Raw genomic sequence first — 24,723 nt, 5'->3', positions numbered from 1 at the left:
CAGGGCCGAAATCACTCTGAAGGCCCATGGGGAGAATCTTTTCATGCCTTTAATCCTGGTGGTTGCAAGGCTATTCCTTGGCTTGTGGTTGCTTAATTATAATATCTGCTTCTGTCTCCATGTGTCTTCTCTTTCTGCCTCAGTCTCATTTCTTCAGGTGTTTCTTGTAAGGACACTTGCCATTGAATTTAGGGTCCACCCTGATAATCCATAATGATCTCAGATCCTTCCCTTAATTACATCTGCACAAACATGAATAAGGTCACATTCATAGGTTCCGGGTGTAGGATGTGAGCATATTTTGTGAGGGGACAACCTAATAAAAATGGACAGAAGAATAACAGGGGGAAAATATCACTCATTATTCACTTCTGTGACATGTCAACTGGGAGGTACAAAGCTAAGCCTGAAATTTAAGTGCCTTGGAAAATGGAAGATGAAATTAGCCAGAAAATGTGAAATGATGGAGACAATTTCATAAACTGGTCAATGATTCCTCTCTTTCTCAATTTGCATTTGCTCCCCCCCAACTCCAATTTAATGTCAGCTATAAATTTGTTTGGTTTGCTGTCTATTTCAAAATTAGGTTTTAAAGAAACAACAGTGCTGACTTGATGCTCTCAATAGTTTCATTTTTTGAATAGCTGAAAGTGAATTCTTCTAAGTGATGATAGAAGTCTCTCTGGGAAGCATTAAGTATTTTTAGTTGAAGAAAATATATTTAACATAATTTGTCAACTTTCATTTATTCAATCATATCTTCTATTTTGATGTTTATGTCATCTCATATTTATTGGGATATTAAGAAACCTGAAAAACTTCTAAAACAATATATCCAGCTCACAGTTTTCAAGTATATACATTATTCCCTTAAATGGTTTACAATAGAAATACAATAAATATTTTACTTTTTTATTCACCAACTTGAGATGGTGTTAAATCATCAGCACAGTTCCTGTCGCATGCAAGCATTCAATAGAAGTTGGTGTTATTATCAATATTATAGACGTGACCATTCTGTAATGATTTTCCCTGTTGTCACTCCTTTCCTCTTTTAACTGTGGTTCACTTTATGCTTTGAATATACCCCTTGTTGCTTGAAAACTGAAATGCTTTTTCCTTTTTCCCAGTCTTTCCTCCCTGACCCTGTCCTCCCTGATCCTGTCCTCCCTGGTCCTCTTCTCTCCCATCTTCTCCTCCCTAATCTCTCCTTCCTAATCTCAGCTCCCTAATCTCAGGAAACAATTCCTCTGAATCACCTCTTTAAAACCCCCCTGCTCCCTGTGATTGGGAGAATCACAGACTCTAGGGCAGAAGTTCCTGTGTTTCTCCTTCGCTAGCAAAGCAATAAAATTTTTTCCTTTTTCTCAAAGCCTTGTCTCCGTTATTGGATTGGCATTGGGGGTGAGGACCAAGCTTTCATAACACTCTTATCTTCCCAAAATTATTCCACTGGATTATTTACCTAGTTTATAAGAATCTACTTACAAATTATTGACTCCTAAAGTCCATAGTTTGTGCTCAGCCCTTGTCTTATGTTTCCATGCTTCCGTTGGTAACAGCAACATGTCTAAACTTCCTTGTCCATTGGCTTCCGTTACATTTTGCCACCTCCCTGGTTCATTGTCTAGTCCTTCCTTCTACCTTAGGTCCCTAAATGCAGACTTTATCAATGTTCAACAGAATCAAGACCTGCCTCCCAAACTCCCTGCTTTCATAACCTCCACTAGTTATTTCCCTGACCCTTAAACTCAACCATCCTCATTACTTTCACCTCAAAACTGATTCTTTACCAGCTCGACTTCATGGAAGTAACACTTGTCCAGTCATCTAGGTTGAAACTTCAAAGTGATTTTGAAGATCACTTTTCTTTGTAAATCTTGGCTAAAAACAGAGCAGCCCTCTCTGCTCCATTAAAGTCCTCTTCTTTGAATATCCATCTATTTATAAGCTCCCTTGTTTTTTTGCAAGAAATGAAAGGAACTAAAGTTTCCAAGCCAGGGTTGAAAAATAAAACCGGACACAAGTGAGTAGAGTATAACTATTATATATGAGATATTTTAAACTTTTACCTTTACCTGTTGCTCTTAAGATTCAATGAATTACAAAACCTCATGCATTTGTCTTCCTCAGGGAATGGACACACAGATTGAACTGCAAAGATGTGCACCACAGTGTCATTTATATTAATAATATCAAAATATTGAAGTTCCTAGACATAGGGCATTGACTGATTAAATATTGCTTTATACATAAAATATGCAATGAATACTCAGCAACAATTAAATTTTGATGTAATATTCTATTGAAAGATACAGAAATATATTTATATACATTGCTGAGTTAAAGAAGATTAGAGGTGGAGGCTGGAGTTATAGCTCAGTGGTAGAGCACTTGGCTGGCATGTGTGAGGCCCTGGGTTCCATCCTTAGCACCACATATAAATGAATAAACAAAATGAAAGATCCATTGGCAACTAAAAATATTTAGAAATCAAATAAAAATAAATTTTAAAAGGAATAGAGTTTTCAAAGGGAAGAAATGGGCCATGCCAAAGAAAAATTCTAAGGACTACTATTTTCTTCAGATTTTTACCAGTGGATTTCTAGGTGTAAAAGTAATGATGATGCTTACATTACATTCCAGGGGAAGCTTGAAGATAAAAATAAATAAATAAATAAAAAGAGGTGGAATGGATTTAGAGTAATCTAAACAATTTAAAGAGCACCAATTTCAAAGAATCATAGAATTCAAAAAGAACATTAGATAGCAAGTCCACATCTCTTTATGTGCCTTGTAGTCATTGAAGTTGAGTGCCTTGCTCAATGTCATATCTAGTCATAACGTATGAAATGTGAGGATTCTAACATCAAGGTAATAGTTCCCATTATTTTCCTATCACTGTTAACCTGACAAATGCATTCACTTTGGACATTTTAAATATGTGTAAAATTAGTGCATTCTCAAAGACTGAAAATATTCACTTTTATGGAAAACAGTTTCCTGTTCCACCTAAGAGCAAACATCTTTGGAAATAATTTGCATTTGATTGGGGGGGGTGGCTTGTTCAAAGGATGACTTTATGCAAGTTGCTTAACTTTCCTTAGCATCAGATACTTTGTCTGCAAAACGGGAGGATTATTATTTGTACCATAGGGATGCTCTAAGGCCTAAATGTAGTAAATGTGAGTTGAGACCAGCCCTTTACCTGTGCATAATGACTCTTAGATTGCTGCCAACTCCTTTCACTCTCTCTCCCTGTATTGCTGATGAAGAGATCAGTTCAAACATACTATGAGCCTCCGTCACATGTTGAGTTGTGACCTCCACTCAAAATTCATATGTTGAAGTCCCGACCCCCAGTATATCAGAACAAATGTATATCGAGTAAGTCATTGGATTTGTGATCCTTTTTACGACAGCTCTGGGAAAGTTGCACACCCATATTTCTTGGATTGACCATTATTTGTAACAACATCTATCTTTTCCTAATTCAATGAAAGTAGGTTGAGAATACCTTTCACCCAACTCTGAGTTAACATGTATCTTTGGGAATAAAGAAGGCAAGGAACCTCTCCGATATAAATGATTCTGGTTCTAATCATCCAAAATCTTACCAAGCCAAGACTATTCATATAGGATGTGGGTTGGTGGAATAGATAGGTAAGCAGACAGGCAGGCAGGCAGGCAGGTAGTTAGGTCTGTCAGCTGGTTGATCGATTTCAAAGTTGATATCTATGTCTATGTCAGATCTTTATAATCTGTGTCTAAATCTAGTCTGCCTTTTAAGAATCATAATATTGCAAGCTATTTCCTCCACTTTATAAAAAAATTTGCTGCAAACATCACTTTAAGAAAACAGTCACATCATACTCTCTCATACACTTTTATTTACCATAATTGGCCAACCTTTAACATATTGTAAGACTCTTTGTCACATCTCTCCAAATAAAACTTTGTCTACATTGCAGAATATTTCCTTGAGGTAGCTGCCAAAGGGCAATTACTAAGGGCCACAGTTACAAACAGTTTTTGCCAAACTGTTCTGCAGAAAAGCTGGTTATTCTTTCCTTTAGAATTCAATCCCAAGATCACTTTTTGTTAGCAAGGGAAAGACATGGGGAACGTTGGAAGTCTCTGCGGTCAGTTGCCACATCAGCTGATGGATGTCACCTCAGGAAAAGCTCAAAGTCACGCAGTGTGTTCCCATCATATCTCTTGAAACCTCTGGTTCACAACCCTCTGGTACCCAGTATTTAAATTTAGTGCAACCTAAAAATTGTCAGACCAAATACTGAGCAGAGGCATCTCTATCCTTTCTACTCTTGGGGTGTTTGTACAGACTTGCACACTTGAGTGTTTAGTTCAGAGATAGTTTTCAATAAACTGTTGTCACTTGAGAATAAACAGTCTGGACAATGTATGGTCCATTTGGGATACTGAAAAAATAAACAATTCAGGGTGAGCTTCCTTCTTGTCTTGGTAGCACTTTCTGGAATGTGTGCTCCCATGCTTTCCTTTCTTCCCTGCAGTAGAAGTTTGATTTAAAATAAAGCTGTTCCCTTGGCATTTCAGGAAAATCTTTTTCTGAGGAATTTCAGCAATGAATGGGTTTGGAGTCCTGCTTCGAAGTAACCAGTTCATCCTCCTGCTCTTCTTTCTCTTGCAAATTCAGAGTCTGGGTCTGGATATTGATAGTCGCCCTACCACGGAAGTCTGCGCTACACACACAATTTCACCAGGACCCAAAGGTGAGAAAAGAAGCCCCAGATCTCTTGTAGTAAATATGATCTCTTCCCTCATCCCCACTCTATCTTCTTAATAACATTCCTTAATCACTTCCATAGATTCCTCCCACTTACCTTCTGTTTTGGAAAACCAAGAGCACGTATTTATTTGAAGTCTTCCCTTGATGTTAGGTAAGAGAAGACTGGGAAGGAATAAAAGCCCTGGGATAGGAATCTGACTGGATGCTCCAGGGGCAGAGGGAATTTCCTACTCCATCATACCCAGAGGAAGATGTGCAACCGAGTCATTGGTCTTTGGGAACCCTTTCTTGGAGAGCAACCTAAAAATTGTCAGACCAAGTACTGAGCAGAGGCTTCTCTATCCTCTATCTCTATTCTTGCTCTCCTTTCTCATGCTGATTCTGGTAAAGCTATTTAGGCAAAAGTTCAGCAAAAGAAAATTTAAATATTAAATACATTTTTCATTAATTAATTGGCTCCTAGGTTCCAATAAAGAGGATGTATTTTGGGGGGGGGGGGGGGGCGGTAAAGGCTTGGAAGAAGTGTATAAATAAACATTTTTTTTTAATTTGAAAGTAGAATCTTTGAGGTCAAGTGCCTTTCGATGAAGAATGATTGAATATTGTAATTTTTTTTCAAGTAGAGCTGAGGTCCAAATAGGCTCCAAGCAACTGGTTGATAAAAAAATCTGTTTTTCCTGGCTTCAGCTCTTACCCTTTTGTTCTAAAAGTGGTCACTGCACTGCAGACTGGTGCTTTCTTATTAGTAATTCATGCTATGCTTCTCCAGGCTATAGGGCAGTAGAATTGCAGCTGCTTAAAATTTTAAGTAGAAAAAAGGGTCTTTCTAAAAAATATTTTTAAAATGGTCTGATGCTTGTCAGTTATTTAAATGTGTATTGCTTAAAGTGCATTTTTTAATCAGTGAATTAATTTCCTCCTAAGATTGCAATCCAAGTTTTAACCTTTGATACCATAAAATAAATGCAGGAAGGAACAATGAGACCTTGGGCTTCCAAATAATTTCTTGAGTGAATAAATGAATAATGTGAGGGCAAATGTTCAGAAAAGAAAGTTTTGATTAGAAATAAAGTATTTATTTAAAACCATTACTGGACTTTCCAAAGAGTGTAGGAAACTTTGTGTTGTTATTCCTGTGGTGTTATGCACAGTGCTGAAATTAAAATTTTCCTTGAGTGTGTAAATGGGAGAGTTTGTTTAAGAAGAGCACTAGTAAATCATTTTCCATGCACAGAAACTGTAACTTTCCAACTGAAAGAGAATAAGGTATTATTAAAATAATGTCCAAAATATAATGCATGTCAATCTAACAACTCCATTCACTGCATTTTAGCCAACATGTATTGAATACTTAGTATCAGGCACTATTTTAGGCACATGATATACATAGGATAATATGGATAAATGCCATGAGCAATGGAGAGGTAAATAATTTATGGAGGGCACAGAGGTCAGAGCAGATTTTCCAAGAAGGTGGTGACTGAGTTGGGTCTCAGGTAAGAATTGTTTAGGCAGATGCAAATATCCAAAGAAAAAACTTAAAAAAAAAGAAAAAAAGCTTAAAGCTTAGTAGAAACTAGAAAATGTGCAGAATGCACTTGGCAGAAGAATCCCTGTAATGCTTTTTGTTTTGTTTTGTTTTGTTTTTAACCGGGGATTGAATCTGGGGGCACATAACCACTGCACCTCATATCCCCAGTCTTTATTATGTCTTATTTTGAGACCAGGTCTCACTAAATTGCACAGGCCTCACCACTTTGCTGAGGCTGACTTTGAACATGAAACCCTTCTGCCTCAGCCTCCTGAGTCACTGGAATTATAGGCATAAGCCACCATGCCCCACTTAATCCTTGCTTTTGAAATATTAAAAAGTATAGATAAAATCCTTAAATCTTTCAGAGGCTCTGGAGGCTGAGGTAGGAAGATCGTGAGTTCAAAGCCAGTCTCAGCAAAAGCGAGACACTAAGCAACTCAGTAAGACCCTGTCTCTAAATAAAATACAAAATAAGGCTGGGGATGGGCTCAGTGGTTGAGTGCCCCTAACTTCAATCCCGTTACTTAAAAAAAATAAATAAATAAAAAATAAAAAATCTTAAATCTTTCCAATAATAAAGGCAAGGCATATACTTTAGAAATCCTTTGAAACTCTCTTATTTTGCCTTATTGTTTTAATGAAGATGTGATCAATACTTGCTGAATGCTAGCAGGCTGTCTACCACGTATCTTTTTATCCTTATTTCTTCATCTACCACAAAACTCATTCCCATTACACATGCTGTTACAATTTCAAGGGATGGAAATTTCCTTAAGTCTCTTTTGGAGTCTGTGTAGAATTATGCGAGGATTACAATCAGAATATGGCAGGATGAAAACGTGATGCACCTAGGGAAGAGGGACACTGGAAGAGGGGCGTTCAAATCTGGTAAGGACCCAGATTTCTTCTCTTCCTGGAGCCTGGGCACTTGGCATCAAATGCATTCTAAGTTCCCTTCTTAATAAAGCGATTCCGTGATTCTGGAAGGTACTGTACAGCCCTGGAGGCCCAGACATCTTGTTAGATGCTGAGAGTTTAAAGCTAAGATATGGAACCTTCCTAGGAGTTGGCAATTTGGGATTAGATGGCAGACTCTTGGGGTCAACACCTAGATAACTTCTTTCTTTCTCTGTGAATGCCTACAAATGGACATACAGCAATCTAAGCATATTTATTGTTGCTTTTCCTCTACTATAGATGCTATGTTAGATGTCCTGTGCACACCAAAAAACAAGACATGGCAACATCTCACAAATGTAAAATACCATCTACTCCACTTCATTCCTTCATGAATACTGTTAACAGCCCCTCTCCAATCCCAAACAAGGCAGACTTGTATATTTAACTCCACAGAATGAAAAAACAAAATCCTTGATGGCTAGATAAACACTTCAAAGGGCTGGGTTATCACTTTTGTTTAATATATTTTTTCTAAGTTAAGTGGTCTGTATTTTTCTCCATGACTAATCATCTTATTACCTTATTTATTCGCACTGTAGCACTGAGCTCAGAAGCTCTAGGTACTATGGGAAACAGACAATAAGAGGAACTTACTGTAAGTTCCCCTAAATTCCTATAGGAGATACATAGGTTATTTTGAGTTGCAGATGAAAAACCTGTAATACTATCCAGTTATAGAATATGCTGTCCAATATAAAGACATCATTTTAGAGCATTAGTGCCTAAGCATGACTTAGTGGAAAGAAAGGCACTGTATTTAGAATGTTTGATCTTCAGCTTGTTATTGTATCTATTTTTGCTTCAGTTCTTTTATCTGAAAAATGAACCTTCATTATAGACTTGTCCTAAAAGTAATGTAAAGTTATATAGACATCATAAATAGATATGTAACAATTTTTCCTAAGTCTATCAAGTAACAATTTTGGGAATAAACATCATTACAATTATCAAAACTTATTTGTTGAAGTTGCTGTTAATTTTCTTTCTATACCTTAATTTATTGTATGCTGCTTTTTTTTTATTATTGTAAACAAATGGGATACATGTTGTTTCTCTGTTTGTACATGGCGTATGCTGCTTTAGTAGAAGAGTGCTGTTTAGTTTTTTTTCTTGCTTATTTCGTTTAGAAACTTATGTGAAATTCTGACCCCTAGTGGTTTTACTTGAAAACAACAATGACAAGAAATTTAAGAAAGTAATTTTTCAATCAGCAAGAAATATTGGATGATGCTTTAAAATGTCCAAGGAAATTCAAAAATTTTTACAATTTTCCCATGTGATAGTAACTTCTTAAACATAAGGAAACAATCTCAATGGGAGTCCACAGTCTTTCAGTAGGTGTAATCATGAAATTTGAATTTGACCTCTGGCCTCTGAGTCTAGGACCAGTGTCATTCCATAGTTTATACTAGTTATATATTGGGTTTAAAACAGACCAGCTGGGCACAGTGGTGTACACCTGTAATCCCAGTTACTGGGGAGATTGAGGATCTGAGGATGGAGGAATGTAAGTTTGAGGCCAGCCTCTGCACATTAGCGATAATCCCTTTTAAAATCTAAAGGGCTAGGATATAGTCCAGTACAGAGTGCCCTGAGTTCAATCCCAAGTCAGTCTCTATCTTTTCATCTTTCTCTCTCTCTCTCTCTCTCTCTCTCTCTCTCTCTCTCTCTCTCTCTCTCTCTCTGACACACACACACACACACACACACACACTCCACACACACACACACATCACACACACAACAACCCACTGGCTACATTTTTGGTAATAGGGAGTGAATAAGACAATGGAGTTCAAGCAACCTCATAGCCTAAGAGTTGCATTGGACACTAAAACATGCTGAAAGTCGATGGCATATTTCCTCTCTGCAAATCAACCAGGTCTTCATTAATTTGTTTGGAAATCAATGCTCTTTTACCCCATTGCGTATCTTGGTTTTCTGCTAGCTTCTTAGTTTTCTTTCAGTGGATTTGTGTCTTTAGAGTCTACGAGGGCTTTTCATATCTGGCTTCTTCCAACTTCTCCCATATTACTTCAAACTGTTGTTTTGCCTGTAGCTTCCCCTGGACAGTCTGGTCTTGTCTTTCAGTACTGACTCAGAGACTTGGCCTCTGCCTGGTCACCTTCACTGCCTGTCTTCCCAAGGATGGTTCTTCTCACTGAGGTCTTAGCTCAAACGCCATATGCATAGCAAACCCATGCCTGGCTTCACCTGCACTCCTCCTAAGACATCGCACTATTTCCACAGACTTACTACTAAGTGAAAACCTCCTGTGCATTTTGTATGTGTCTAGTCAGGCTTGGAATGCAAGCTTCATGAAGGCCAGACCCACCCATTCACTAATTTATTTTCCTACTGCCTAGAAGAGCTCCTGCACATAGTAGGTACTCGTTTACATTTTAGATTAAATAAATAAATGAACTCAAATTTTCAATATCCCCTAACATTTTAGCAACAATGTAACTGTTAAAACAACTTCAGAATATCCTCTGTTTCTAAAAAAAAAATGCTGTGAATGATCCTAAAAAGGGGTTGTTCCTGGGGGACATTGCCGTTGTGCCACTTCTCCAATGGCCACAGGACCTCCCTGTCTGTGGCCACTGCTTCTCTGCTAAGTACAATAGTGCCTGGTGCTTCTGTCTCAGCCCAGCCCAGGCACTGACCTGCTGCCACCATTCAACAAGGAGAGTTTTGGGTCACTTGCTAGAACATGACAACTCCTGTGAGTAGCCCCCACTCCTCCACGCATGTGGCTATGATGGATCACAGGGCCGAGAAAGGCTCTCTCCTGCTTCAACAAGAGGTTAAGGACAGTGTCAACCAGGGTGTTAGAATTACTGTCAAGAGCACATGAAGAGCTGCCACTTGTGACAGTGCAAGCACTTTACAATCATAGGTAAATTAAAGCATCTCAACAAACTATGAGAAAAATACATTGCGATTCCCATTAGACAGATGAAGAAAACGAGGTTCAGAATTATTATGTCAGTAGCCCAAACCACAGAGCTGGAAGGGGCAGATTGGAATCAATTCAGTTACAGCTGGATTCTGTGTGCCAATCAGACTGCTAAACCTTCTAATCAGCAGAAGGGCCTCTTAGGCAGTGCTGACTGTACGTACCACAGTATTTTATGGGGCCAGACAAAACAGTTATTTAGATTGTTACTTAGAAATTCCATTGATCCTCATGGAACTCATGTCTGGAAAGACTAGAGCATAGGTCTGAGTGCCAGGCTATAGAAAGTGTGCACAATTGCATCTCTTCTTTGGCAAATGAGGTCGTGCCATGAGGGAAGTCCTATGAGCTCACACCTATTTTCTGGAATAATTCCTTTTGTCATGAATCCATTAACTACAAGAAAATAGACTTCGATTTAACCACCCACTATTTTAGTAGATTTGACTCTGTATCCCAGCAATTGACACAACTTGGGTTACTTCCTCAAAAACTTCTTAGCCTCCATCACAGAGGCTTTCTTGTGATTTCCCCAAACAAGGAGAGACATACCCAAGGATTTCTGGATCTCAAACATTCAAAGCAGAAGTCTTACTACTTGTCAGGTAACTCTCAGAGATAATTTGGTTTAGCCCCAGTTGTTTTTGCTTTTGCAAATACAGAAGCCCAGAGAAATTAAATAACTTGTTCCAAATTACACAGCTATTAACTGGTGGCAAAGCTAAAACTAGAACTTAGATTCCAGATTCCTGGAATTTTCCCATTCCTCTCTATTACGTAATCATACTCACCTTTAATCATTCTCATTAAGCATGAAATAATTCTTCAGAGTTATAAATTAACATTAGAAGAAAAGTTCAGTGTTCAAACATGGCACAGAATTGCTTTAACTCGGTCACCTTGATATAAGTTAAGCTGCCTATTCCTTTTTGGTGACTTTATGAGATAGGTTAAGCAAGTAGCCATTTTCCCCAAAACCTTTTTATTAATTGTATCAAAATTTAGATTCATTTATTATGCATTATAATATGTATTTTATACATAAGGGCAGACCAATATTTCAGATGTTTTTCTATTTTAACTTCTATATTCTAGTGTGTGGATGTTTGGAACCATTTTTTCCTCTTCTCCCTTTGAGTCGATGCCAAGAAAATTTCAAGGTCAGGAGGGGAAGAACAAAACACCAATCCATCAAAATATGGATAAATATGAGTCGGGAGGTAATGATTAAAAAATTGTTTGCTTCATTTTAATAAAGACATATCCTTTACCAATGCCATTTATCTCCCTAACTCCTTTATGTATAATTTGGCTATTTATCAATCGCTAGTAAAGACCATGGCAATAACCACTTGCATGTTGGTTAAAATCATGGGTTTTGAATTTTTCTCTGCTGCTTACCTAACTATGTGACCTAAGCCTCAGTGTCCACGTCTTTAAAAGGGAGATAGGAATATTGCCCATCTCAAATGTTCATTTTAAACCTGCTAAAACATGGCTAGCATATTACTTAGCAACCATTATTTCTTTCGTTAGCTTCCATTGCTGTTATTAATCACCATAAGCTTCCTCTCTTTCTCCAGTTCCTAAAGAAAGGCTCATAGACTGTAAAGTTGGCTCCCAATAGAAATTCACTGGGGAAAGGCCACCACCTTCTGCTCCTTACTGTAATTTCCTATTTTCAATCCCATTTCAAAGTCAGCCTCCATGGGAGTCTACCCTTCCTCTTCACTAACATTGCCTCCTTTCTGTAGTTCCCCATCTGGTCCTGGTGCTCCTTATTAGTAACATGAGAATAATAAGATTATAAACACCCCTGGGGATATAACAGGGACTCAGGGTTTTAAGACATGCCAAACTGAAGCCTGAGTGTTTTCATCAGTAGCATGGACAACCCCTTCACAGGGCTGAGGTAAGCAAGAGTGAATCAAGACAGACGGAGCTCTTGGCATAGAACGGACACAGTGCCAAGCGCTCCTTCGATGTGACAAAATTGTAGAATATCATGCTAAGTGAGATAAGCCAATCTCAAAAAACCAAAGGGCGAATGATATCGCTAATAAGTGGATGATGACACATAATGGGGGGGTGGGAGGGGTTAGTGTTAGGGTTAGAGTTAGGGTTAGGGAGGGGGGCAAGAATGAAGGGAGGAAGGAATGTATAGAGGGAAAAGAGGGGTGGGAGGGGTGGGGGAGAAGGGAAAAAATAACAGAATGAATCAAACAACATTACCCTATGTAAATTTTTATGATTACACAAATGGTATGTCTTTACGCCATGTACAAACAGAGAAACAACATGTAACCCATTTGTTTACAATAAAAAAAAATACAAAAAAAAGATTTAAAATGGAGTTTGGTTATGTATAGCTATATGATATATTCTTCCTCAACCACTAAAATATCCAAAAAGAATATTGAATAATGTGAAGAAATTGCAAAGTGTTAAGTAAAGATGTCAAAATATAAAACTGAATATATTTAGAACCTAGGTTTTTGAAATAAATGGTATACATTTATAGGTGCTGAAAAAATACAGCATAAGTCTTACATCATAATGTAAACATTTAAATACAGATGAAGAAATATGAATGACTTTTAATTTTCTCTCTGTGCATTTTTTTGTATTTTCAAGGTTTTCTGTAGTATAAATTAATTTTGTAGTCAGAAAATAAATAAATATTACAGATACTAAATAGAAAAAAAAAAAAAAAAGAAAACTGGAGGTTAGCAGGACCCAAAGGAGAAAGAGACTACATGCTTCCACTGGTTTTATACTTTTTCTTTCCTTAAGAAATGTTTTCCTTCAGTTACTATGTGTGCCGCCGGCAGGATGTTCTGTTGGCTCAGGTCATTGATGACATGTGTAAGCCAGCCACAACTGTTCTCTCTCTTACTCTTATGTTTATGTTTATGAAATTCTACTTGTGAAAACTTGATAACTCCTTTGGAATGATTTTATTAGGCCTCCCACATCTTCTCATGATATTCTATCCCTTCTCCAGTTTGTCTGTTTTCTGCATCACATATTTTATTTACATACCCTATAATTTTAGAAAATTCTTTATGTTTTATAGCTTTCCCTGCTCTTTTAGGAAAGAATTGTAAATATGTACAGTAAAAACCCGACATGCAGAGACTCAAGTGAGTTAGCCTTTAAATAATTTAATACTTTTCATATTCTTCATTGTGATTGTGCTTGATTTGACACTGGGGGCATCATTTTAGGTCTCTTGGGACCACTAGATTATACTTGTATCTGTTCAATGTATGCACATAGTCTTGAGAATTTACAAGGGTTTATTATTTTGTCTCAACTCTGCTGACTTAGGTAGGGGTTGCTGTCCCTATTGAAGAAAAAGAAGCTAGAGCCTGCTTCTTGTAGATGTGATTTTACTACATAGCTGTGAGAGAGGATTCTGAAGAGAACATTTGTGCCCACTCTACCGCCCCAACCCTGAAGGCAAGAACAGAGTCCACTTGACTAATGACAGGAACTGAGCTCTGTTAAATAAGATAGTCTTGTCTCAGGAAACCAGTCATACCTTAATAAAGTAGGTTAGATATAATAATGAGACCAAATTCTTGAAGGAAGTGGCTCTTATTATTCCCCATATTCAAGAACTTCTAGATTCTGAGGGTCATTTATTTACGGCTATGAACCAGTGTACGTGTAAGACACTATACTATTGGGTATAATCAAAAATATTTTCAATAGTGTTGTTCTGTCTGGCCTGAGATGAACCAGTATCTAGAAAATGATTTTGCTGTTCAGAGCCAAAATCTGCAACAAAGTCACCTTTCCCTCATCAGACTACATGCTGGGTGACCAAATGACAGGACAACCAAAAAGAGGAGGCCCATATGTCTAATGGGAAGTTGGGAGATGGAAGAGGCAGCCCGTAGGGTAAGTAGGTAATGCGCTCCAAAGAAAAGGGAAGGTCCCCATGGAAACTAGATTTTGACAGACCACAAGGAAGGCGTCTGGAACTATTTACCAGTGTCACCCTAGTGCCATGCTTATCACTGAGGAACAGTCCACCAATGATTGTGGGGTAATGCCAGTGTGCGACCCTATTCACAGAGCAAATACCCTGCCAGGAAGCTCGTACAGAGAATACAACTCAAGGGACATGACCGACTGTCCCAGTTGGAGTATACTTAGGGAGTATGATGTTCGTTTGTTTTTCAAATTAAAATGAGCTCAAAATTTGAGTAACCTGTGTAGGGAAGGTTTTCTTGTCTCCCCATGATCAGGGGAGCCAACAGCATGTGGGTATCATTTAAATGACATTTTGTGCTGCTCTCTTTTCCTGATTCTCTAACATTTTAATTCTGAGAAGATGAATGCATGAAAAGCAACGCGCCCAGCATTGACTGCTGTCAAAGGAACTCTGCCTTTGCCTATAAGTCTTTATTAACAGGAACTGAATCTCCCCAAATGCTTCATATCACAGCACATTCTCCTGTATCCTTTCTTGTTTTACTTTTAAGAATATAGAAATATGGGTGGGGATTAAGAGGCTATCTTTGTAGCATAGACCAGTAAAAGCCAACTCTCCTGATTCCCAAGTCATTGACCTTTCCAAAGTCTCACTTTGTTAGAAACCAACAATCACACTGCAATTTCCCTTTAGCAGCTAACTCACTTCAAAGACCTTCTTTGGTGCCTCCTTCTCCACAAAACTCTTACCCATAGTAATGTTCAAGATTGTGCTGAAATCCTTAAGACCCAATGTACAACTCGATAGCTAGTGGAAACACAATCAATATTTGTTCAATAAGTGAAGAAGTAAGTAAATTGTGAAGCTTTGAACAACACTCTAGAGCAAAGTGTTCCTCTATTTTCACGAAAGAACTCACAGTCTAATTAAGTTGACTTTAATATGAACAGTTAAATAAGAATGCATTATTTAAATAATACTCCTAGGCAGCAATTATAAAGTAGTAACAAGGAACCAGATGGTGCATTACCAAGGATATAATGCTATCAATAAATTCATAGAAATTGGAAATTAACTTGAGACAGGACTCCTGGGTAAAATTTATAAAGAGAGAGAACAGCCATAGTTCTCTTTACATTATTTATGATGTATTTTTAAATTGCTAGAGTATTTGATACTAATGGGACCGTGTAACATGTATAAAGATGTACCAAATAGAGACGTGTAAAGGAGAGCTCTTGGTCTTTCTTCACAGTTACCCTTCCATTTCTGGACTCACTTCTACCACATAACTGCCATCAATACCTTGGTATTAATACTATTCTCTATATTTATCTTTCCCTTATTCTATATGGTATCAGATGGCATATTACTCAACAAGACACATTCCAAATGAAATGTAATGTGGAGCACACTCCATATCCAGAAAACCTTCTCCAGCTCATTAGTTTTATCTCACTGAAGATTGTGTCATATTTTAAATACAATTTAATCTTAGGAATGTAATATAAATCATTATATTTTTAATCAATTTCATGATAATAAATTTTAGATTGTTTATGGGTTCTGTTTCTGCCACTATAAACATTATTGCATATATTTATTGTTACTGTTACTCCTATAAATTAAGTTCCCTAAGGTAAATTAGGGTATGTGTGTTTCTTATTTTAATCATTATTGACAGATTATTTTTCATTACGGTAGCAATTTAAATTGTCAAGAGCAATGAATGAGAACATTTGACTCTATATCTATAGTACCTTTGAATATGATTAGTGAAATATGATACAGATATTTACATATATATGTTAATATATATGTATAACTAATAAAGAGTCTGGACACTTTTCATCTCATTTATTGTTTAAATATTTGGTCCATCTTTTTAATTTATTTATTGTCTTTTTGCAAACCAATATGCAAATGTTTTTTGTATATTAAGACTATTATTCACTTTTATGTCTTAGTGTTCCTTTTTTTTTTTCTTACCTATCATTTATTTGCTAATATACTTGGTATATCTGTGTGGTGTCTTTTACCATATAAAAACTTTAAATATCTCATATGGTAACATATGTCTGTCATTTACAACTTTTGGATTCTTCTCTAAGTGAATAAATTTCATATAGGAAGAAACAGCATGTGCTACTCTGTGGACACAGGACCTGAAGGATATTTTGATAAACGATGAACAGACAGGTTGAACAGGAAGGAAAGGTCATGCAGGTCAATGCCAGAAAATAACCTTAGGAGTTTCCCTTGATGCCAAACTGTGATAGTTTGCATATTAGAGTAATTAGTTTGGATTAGGCCTATGAACACAGAAACACTGTTGAAACATTTTTAAGGGCATGATAGCATGATTAAAACATGATTTTTATAAAGATTGATTTGCAAGATGGCTTGGAAAAGTGAAGTCCAGATGCAAAGAAACCAGAACTGCAACACTATTTATTGAACAGAAATTGTTCTAGGCACTTTGAATATGTCAGTGAATTAAACACTTTGAAGACCATTTAGGAATCACCTATAGGGGCAAAGATCAGGGTACAAGGTCAGGACAAGGCAAAGTAATGCTAGTGAGAATGGGAGGAAAAAGGAAGAATAGACCTGAGAAAAAAATGGGAATCAAGATGGACTTGAAGAACGGGGGGTGATCAAAGCTGAGTTGGTTATTGAGCCTGGGAAATTCAGAACTAATGGGAAACAAAGGTAAATAGAAGAGAAAGCATAAATATGGAGTGTAGGGCAGCAGTGAAAATGGTAGAAAGAGTAGTTTGTGTGTTCACCTGGGCTGCTTTGTCAGATTATGGAGCTTCACCACAGACCGTTACCCACCCCCAGCAGACTGAAGTCAATTCATTAATTAGTCACTACTGAGAATGACATTTCAATCAATTACAAATTCATTGGACTGTATTGTCATTAACTTCACATTTATCCATCCTGTCTTTGGAGACACTACTCCTTTTATGTTGAGAACACTGATTGAGAAAGCACCTACTGCATCCCAGACTGTGCCAACAGCTAGGGATGCAAAAAAGGTAATGTGTCAACCCATACCTGTCTTGCCCTCTAGGACACCATGTGGTATGGTGCTCTGAAGGACAAGACAAGTGCCCCCCAGGGAGTGAGATCAATTCTGGCTGTTGAAGAGGGAGGTGAAAGCAGGAACATTGTACTTAGAAGACTCTTGACAGAGGAGGTGACCCATGACCCTAAGGTACAAGGAGATCAACAGAAAACAGTTCACGTGAACTTTCATTTGTGAGGACTTTTCTCCACAAACCTACCTCAATGTAGTAACAAATTTATGATTGCTTATTTTCTTTGCACATACCTTGAGATGTAAGATTATTCTGGTGGAGCCCAGTCTGGGAGATTTCAATTACATATTTCTAACCAAAAAAGAAAAAAAAAATAGGTAGAGTTAGGCATTCCCTCCTTTGCACACCCATAACAGTGATTCATTAAATTGTCTGTCTTCTCCTGAGGTTTTTACCTTCCCTGGGAAGGGACCTCATTCTCCTGATCATTGTCTAGTGCTTGTATTAGTAAGGAAACTTGAGTTTGCAAACATAAGAACCCATCACAAACCTAACCTAACCTGGTTTATCAAACAAGCAAACAGGAGACAAGCGCAATTTAGAGACTCAGTACAGAAAGGGATTCAAGATGCATTAGATGCAAATGCCTGAGCAATATATTCTGAACTTAGTCTACTCATTTGATTCCAATTTCCTCCATAATGACATTTCTGTAAAGCAGATTCTGTCTTCATGGTGTCAAGACAGATTCAGACCCTTCAATGATAGTATATCTTCTCTGTGATCCCTATAGACAGATCAAGTTTTTCCACCCCTCTTTTTAAGTTCTAATTGAAATCCTCAAATTGAGATTTACAGGTTCATCTATAGGGTCACATGTCAATTTTCTGAACAAGTCACCATGACTAAAGCCCAACCATGTGGTTTGAGAATGAGTGAGGGTTGATTTCCTACAGAAAATTGTGGAGCTGTTACCAGAACACCACAGGGTAGACACCAGGAAGGATACCCACCATACACACAGTCTCTTTGAATAGTGGGGCACACCCCATGCAAAGGGCTCTTTCAGGAATTTTACCTCCATAATCTCATTTAATCTTCAAGTAACCCTGTAAGAAAATGTCATTATCCCCATTTTCCAGAATAGGAAACTGAAGCAGGGAAGTTAATTATTTAGTAAAATATTTAATTTAAGTTTAAATAATTTATTAAATAAGTTGCTTATTAAAATGATTAAAATTTAATTATTTATTAAACTCAATTATTTATTGAAGTATAGGTATAAATTATTTAGTATACAATTAAAGAGCTATTATATGACAAATCCAGAATTTGGAACCTAAGTCTGTACACATACATATATATTATATATATATAAAATACACACATACATATTCATCTCTCTATACATATATAATATATAACTAAATACATATAACTAAAATTTATATATCATATATGTATACATATGCAATAATACATATGTGTATAAATATCTGTATATGAGTATTTATATATGTATATATACATAAATATGTGTATACATGTATATACATATATCTGTATATGTGTATTTATATGTGTATATATTTATATAGAGACAGACACAAACTCTCAGAAAGAAATGCAGAAATTCACAGTAGTAAGCCTAAGTTCTTTGAAAATAAACCTTGACAAATAATTTCATGTGTTCTTCTGGAAGAACTGATACTAATATATACTAAGGTATACTAATGCTAATACTAATGTAATATGTATATATATGTATATATATCTATATAATATGTATATGTATACATGAATCTGTATACACATACAGATATATGTATAAATTCCTGTTTCATCTATTGCACCAAGCTTCCAGAGGGAATTTGAATAGACGTATGTTTCCTGAGAGTGAAGATCTTTGGCAAATTACATCTTTGTAAAACGTTGCTATCTTTCTTATAAGAGGCTCCCTGCGATATCTTTTCTACTTATAGACACACTTTCCTATAAACTAAGATGCTGTTGGTCCTTTTGTAACTATATTCCTACTTTAAGACCAGAATAAATAATTTTTTAGAACACTTTAAATGTGTTAGGGAATCTGTTCATTGTTCTACATGAATGATCTCATTTCATGCACATTCATCATAACTGTGTGACATGTTAGGTGAAAACCTCAGAAATATCTCCTGGAGGATCCATGCCCCACTGCCAAGTGAATTTTTCTTTTCCTATTGCTGAGAAGCATAATGTTTATTGTTCTTCAGCAAGAACCATCCTGGTGACCAAGTCTTTAACACGGGCTTTGGGGACACATTTGTAGCACAGGATGATCAATATAATGAGGACTCGCACTGAGGATAGGTAAACTTGCAGCCATGGCTTCATCATTGTTCACCCCACCTTCCCAGGAACCACCTTCTGTGAATGACCAATGGGAATTTGTCTTCTTCCAAACACTTGTTCTAGGCAGTTTCTTGATCTATTAGTTAGTTCTTCCAGAAGAGCAAATGAAATATTTGTCATGATTTATTTTCAAAGAACTTAGAGTTAGTCTTTGAATTTTTGCATCTCTTTCCAATAGCTTGTTTCTCCTTTTTTACTAGATTAAATATATGATAGCAGCATTGGATCAAGAGAAACAAGAGTACAGAATTCTATGAAGGTGATTTTAACAAACACTTGTAGCATATTTAAAAGCAAGATTGATATAATGGTGATAGGTTTATGTAAGAGACTGTTCCCATCATCTAGGGACACTTGCTAAAGTATTTAAGGAAGTACTGAAGAAAGTATTTAAGTCATGTATGCCATTGACTTTTTAAAAAATCAGCAAGAAGAATGAAGCAATGACAATGTGATTGCTAAACTCAGTGATGGGTGTATACGTCTTTTCATCTTTGAATTGTGAAAGTTTTCATAGGTGTTATGATTTAAATTTGGAATGTCCCCCCACAAAACTCATGAGTTAGGCAATGCAGTCATGCTCAGAGGTGAGAAGACTGCAATGTGAGGACTCTAACCTTATCCATGGATTAATTCACTTGCTGGACTAATGATTTCAATAAATCTACTGGCAGGTGATGAAAATTATTGGCAGGTGAAATATGATTGGAAGAGTTAGGTCACTAGGAATGTGGCTTTGGGGAGTATATCTGTCTCTGGTCCTTTCCTATCAATCTCTCACTTTGCTTCCTAACTTCCATGAACTGGGTAGCTTTCCTCTGCCACGCCCTTCCTCCATTATGATTCTGCTGATCATGGTCTGAAACTGTGAATTCAAAATCAATTTTTCCTCCTCTAAGTTGTTCTGGTCAGGTATTTTGGCCACAGTGAAAAAAAAATTGCTGATAAACACAATAGTAAAGAGTAAAAACAAATAAATAAAACATAGGCAAATAAAAACCATAAGTAATGGTTATAGGATAGGGATTGAGGTAGTGAACAGAAAGGAACAATCACTTTATACTTCCCTTCCATTATTAAAGAAAAATAGAGGGATGTACTCAGTGAGCTGTGTGAGCACTTTTCATCCACTATCTCCTTCAATTCACAATAATCCTACAAGGTAGGAATGATTTTTCTCCATTTTATGGAGGAGGAAACTGAGACTTAGAAAACTGAAATGACTTGCTCCAGGCTCTTAACAACAGTGCAGTCCCTGTGCCTTGGGGAAAGCTGTGTAGATGTGACTGGGTTGAAAGAGCTCAAGATGACTGGGGAGTAATTGGAGGTACCCAGGGTATGATAAGCTGGGTGAATGGGGAGAAGGCAAGCAATAGTGAGTTCCAAGAAGGTCCGAATATTTCAGCAAAGTGATTGGAGAAGGAAAAGTGCTGGTCCATTGTATGACCCTACTAGTGTATCTGGTGTATACCAGAGGTCTGGGGAATAATCAACAAGACTGTTGAAATTTCCAAACATGAGGATGCAATTGGCACCTGTGGAAAGAAGATGTATGTAGGGGAGAAAGGATACGTTTTAGGCAGGAGTACTTGCCCCATTAATAAAGAACACCATGGTACTAATCCTACTTGATTCTAATGCTGATCAGGAGAAAGATTGCTAACAACTTTGTCTCTAAAATGATTTTGGCAATGAGAAAGGCACAGCTTCCTTTGAATTTTCTTTAGCATTTCCAAAATGAATGCACTAATTTTTTTTAATAATCACTTCCTTTGAGTACAGGGTACTGACCTAGGTTCAGCTATTTAATTTCAAAGTAGAATTCAATCTTAAAAGATTGCTTGCAAGAAAGAGAGAGAGAGAGAGAGAGAGAGAGAGAGAGAGAGACAGAGAGAGAAGAAAATAGTACCTAATAAAATATGGTCAACTGTGTGCTCTGCTGGAATTCTGCAGGAGAGATTTTCATACCAAGCGAATGGCCTAGAGGGGTCCAAACAAATCATTTTTATAAAACTGAAATTTGTTTATTTCAGTTTATAGCTTTTCATCTAATTTTCTAATGTAAGTGGCTATTTTTAAATGAAGACTAAATAGCACTACTAATCCAGTGAAATATTGCCAGAAGGATAAAAGCGGACAACTGTGAACCAAGTGGGGGTCCTTCCCAGAGCTTGCTTTCATGTCTCCCTTCTGTCCTTATGAAAGCAAGTCCCAAAGATCAAATGAACCAGAGCCCAAGCTGAAGGCAAGGACACAAGTTGTTTACTTCATCTCTGCCAGCCTCCTGCTTACCACCAGGCTGGGTACAGTCACATAGGTCACAAAAACAGCAATGTGATTTTCACCCTCCCAGAGCCACCAGGGAGCAGCAGATGACTGTCACTCACCAGTTAGACACTTGCTTGGAAATGAATGGAAAAATTAACAGGAAGGTGGAGTGGGAAGGGAAGTGATAATAATGCTAATATTCACATCCATGTGACTTTACATGAATTTACATCGATTTCTGGTGAACAGGACAGATCTCCTTAGTCCCATTGTATAGAAGAACAATATAAAAACCAGAAATTGTAAGATAGGAATTTGTTCCAGATCACATAGCTTGTTAGAAGAATGGACTTTGATGACAAATGGTCCGGTGTGAATCCTGACTTTACCATTTTTAAGCTGTGTGACCCTACATAAATGACATCACCTCCCCCTGGCACCTTTTCCTCAACTGTGAAAAGGAGCTCAAAATAATATTCATCTCAAAGGTTGCAGAAATCAAATGATGGAATGCATGTCAAGAACCAAGAATACTCTTGACACATAGTATTATGGCTACATTTGTAAAAATATTTTATGGTTCCCACAAAGTACATATAATTCTACAGATATTAAGTACCAGAATCAGGCATCCTGCTAAAATCTGGATGTGCTAGAATAAATCACGTTATGATCTCAGCCAATCCTGAGGTTACAGAAGGATATAAGGGATAGACAGAGATGAACTGACAAATTGAGTATAATGTTTTAAACAAAGGCCATTAGAGGAATAATTGAATAATTTAGCTTTAAATTTCTACAGAGGGACAGAGTGGTCTTCCTTTGGTCTAATACCTTTCTAATTTGACCCTTTCTTAAAAAAAAAAAAAAAAGAAAAGAAAAGAAAAAAGGAAAAAAAGCTGCATTGGAAAAAATTTCTTTCATTGTGCAAATGAGTAAAACAAAGCCCAGAAAAACTAAAGAACTCCCTAAGGTACCTTAGCTAGAGAGTGGCAAAACCAGTTCTCAATTATACTAACCACCACAATGATACATTTTCTGTGATTTAAGTCATTGAGATAGTGAGTTAAGGTTTTTTCTCTCATTTTTCCCCATTTTCTTTCTTGTTTTAAAAAATAACATAAACTGTCTTTTTTTTTCCTGAATCTCACCTTTTCTCCCTGAAAAATTCAACAAAGTGCCAAATTCTCTAAAATTCAACATCTGCCAAGAGTCCCAGAAGCCCAAATACCGCATACTGATAAAGATCTGGAGGGGCGGAAGAGTTTATGGTGCTGAATCCTTCTTCAGCCACTAACTAGCTCTGTGACAATAAGCACACACTATCACCCACAGAGTCGCATTTTTTTTTCTATTGATAAAACGCAGCAATAGTAGTTTCCACCTTCTAGAATTGCTGTGATGATTCCATGTCAAGTCCTTAGCTCAGCACTTCGCACAGGTTAAAATCTCTCAATAGACATTCACTGTTCTTAAGCTAGAAAAATGCCACCTGGTCCAAACCATACCCCTCTGGTCTAACCACACAAATCATCTGTGCATCTTTTCCCCTCCCCAGAAGTTTATAGATCCCCTTGGGAAGTACCCCAGTGCTTGACTAATCTCACAACCTAGAAATCCATCTCATTCATATATTTCTTATGCTTTAATTTAATTTTTTTTCTTTCTACATGTTTTATTGATGAATTATGGTTGCATAGAATGATGGGATGTATTGCTACATGTTCACACATGCACACAATATAAAATTTGGTCAGTATCACTCCCCAGCATTCTCCTTCCCTCCCCTTTCTCTTCTCAGAGAAACCCTGTATGTTTGTAAGTTTGTTTTTCTGGTTAAATCAATGAACATCTCAACTTTTCCCCAAACTTCCCAACTCCAGGAACTTCACTTATATCATCAGAACTTTATGTTTTTCCGTCTTTCTTCTGGTGATGGACGGAGATCTTCGTGTCCTGAGATTACTGTGGTGATAATGTAGGTATCTGATGTCAGCACAAGTGTGTGTTGCCGTGTTTATTTTCAAAGCAACAATCACCCACTTGCCTTGTTGATCTTAAAACAACTGGGCGAGGCAGAGAGGGAAAATACTATTCACACGACAAGGAGAGAGAAACTTCAGCAGCAAAGGAAGAAATGGCAATGGCCATCATTGCTAAGCACTGATTGTGTCCCAGGCCTTCTCTGTATTTTATTTTACTTGAACTTCTTTTTTTTATTTAATTTATTTTTATTGTAAACAAATGGGATACATGTTGTTTCTCTGTTGGTAGAAGAGCCCACTATAGTAGGTGTTCTTAATTTAGTTTTCAGGAGAGGAAAGTGATATTCAAAGAATCTGTGTTCAAATTTCTCCAGATAGTGTGAGTGGGGTAGCTGAGATGCAAGTCCAGACCAGTCTTATTCCAAAGTCAGTAAACTCAATCACTGACTTATCACAGATTTGTTCAACTCACTTTTTTTATGGTTGAGATATGTGGTGCCCCCAAAAGCTTAAGTGTGAGTCAATGCAAGAAGGTTTAGAGGTACAATGATTGGGTTATTAAGAGCCTTAACCCAATCAGTGAATTAATGCCCCAAGGGATTAACTGGGTGGTAACTGAAAGCAGGTAGGGTGTGGCTGGAGGAGGTGGGTCATTGGGAGCCTGCCTTTGGGCTTTGTATTTTGTGGTGGTGAGGAGAGCTCTCTCTTTCTGCTTCCTGGTGTGTGTTGCCAGCTGCTCTTCTCTGTCACACCCTTCTGCCACAACGTTCTGCCTCATCTCAGGCCCCGAGGAATGGAGTCAGCCATCAGTTCTTTTGGTTGCAGCAGGGAAAAAGCTATCGCATCATTAGTTACTAACTCACAT

General features: G+C 37.2%; 1 protein-coding gene across 4 annotated transcripts in view; it reads left to right on the top strand.

The window, feature by feature from the left end:
* Window positions 1-4,497: 4,497 nt before the first annotated feature.
* Window positions 4,498-24,723, top strand: part of Colec10 (collectin subfamily member 10) — a 36,362-nt gene continuing 16,136 nt past the window's right edge. For 2 of the 4 annotated variants that reach the window (XM_047538618.1, XM_047538609.1), the window contains exons 1-2: window positions 4,498-4,751; window positions 11,317-11,441. In XM_047538618.1, coding sequence (XP_047394574.1) covers window positions 4,604-4,751; window positions 11,317-11,441 — 273 coding nt within the window. In that variant the 5' untranslated portion in view covers window positions 4,498-4,603. The remainder of the gene's footprint in view (window positions 4,752-11,316; window positions 11,442-24,723) is intronic. The other 2 variants (XM_047538631.1, XM_047538625.1) reach the window with 1 other exon arrangement.

The sequence above is a fragment of the Sciurus carolinensis genome, chromosome 1 (assembly GCF_902686445.1).
Source record: "Sciurus carolinensis chromosome 1, mSciCar1.2, whole genome shotgun sequence".
NCBI classification, from domain to species: Eukaryota; Metazoa; Chordata; class Mammalia; order Rodentia; family Sciuridae; genus Sciurus; species Sciurus carolinensis.
Note: the sequence above shows the minus strand (reverse complement) of the source record. Positions and strands in the feature narration are given on the sequence as shown.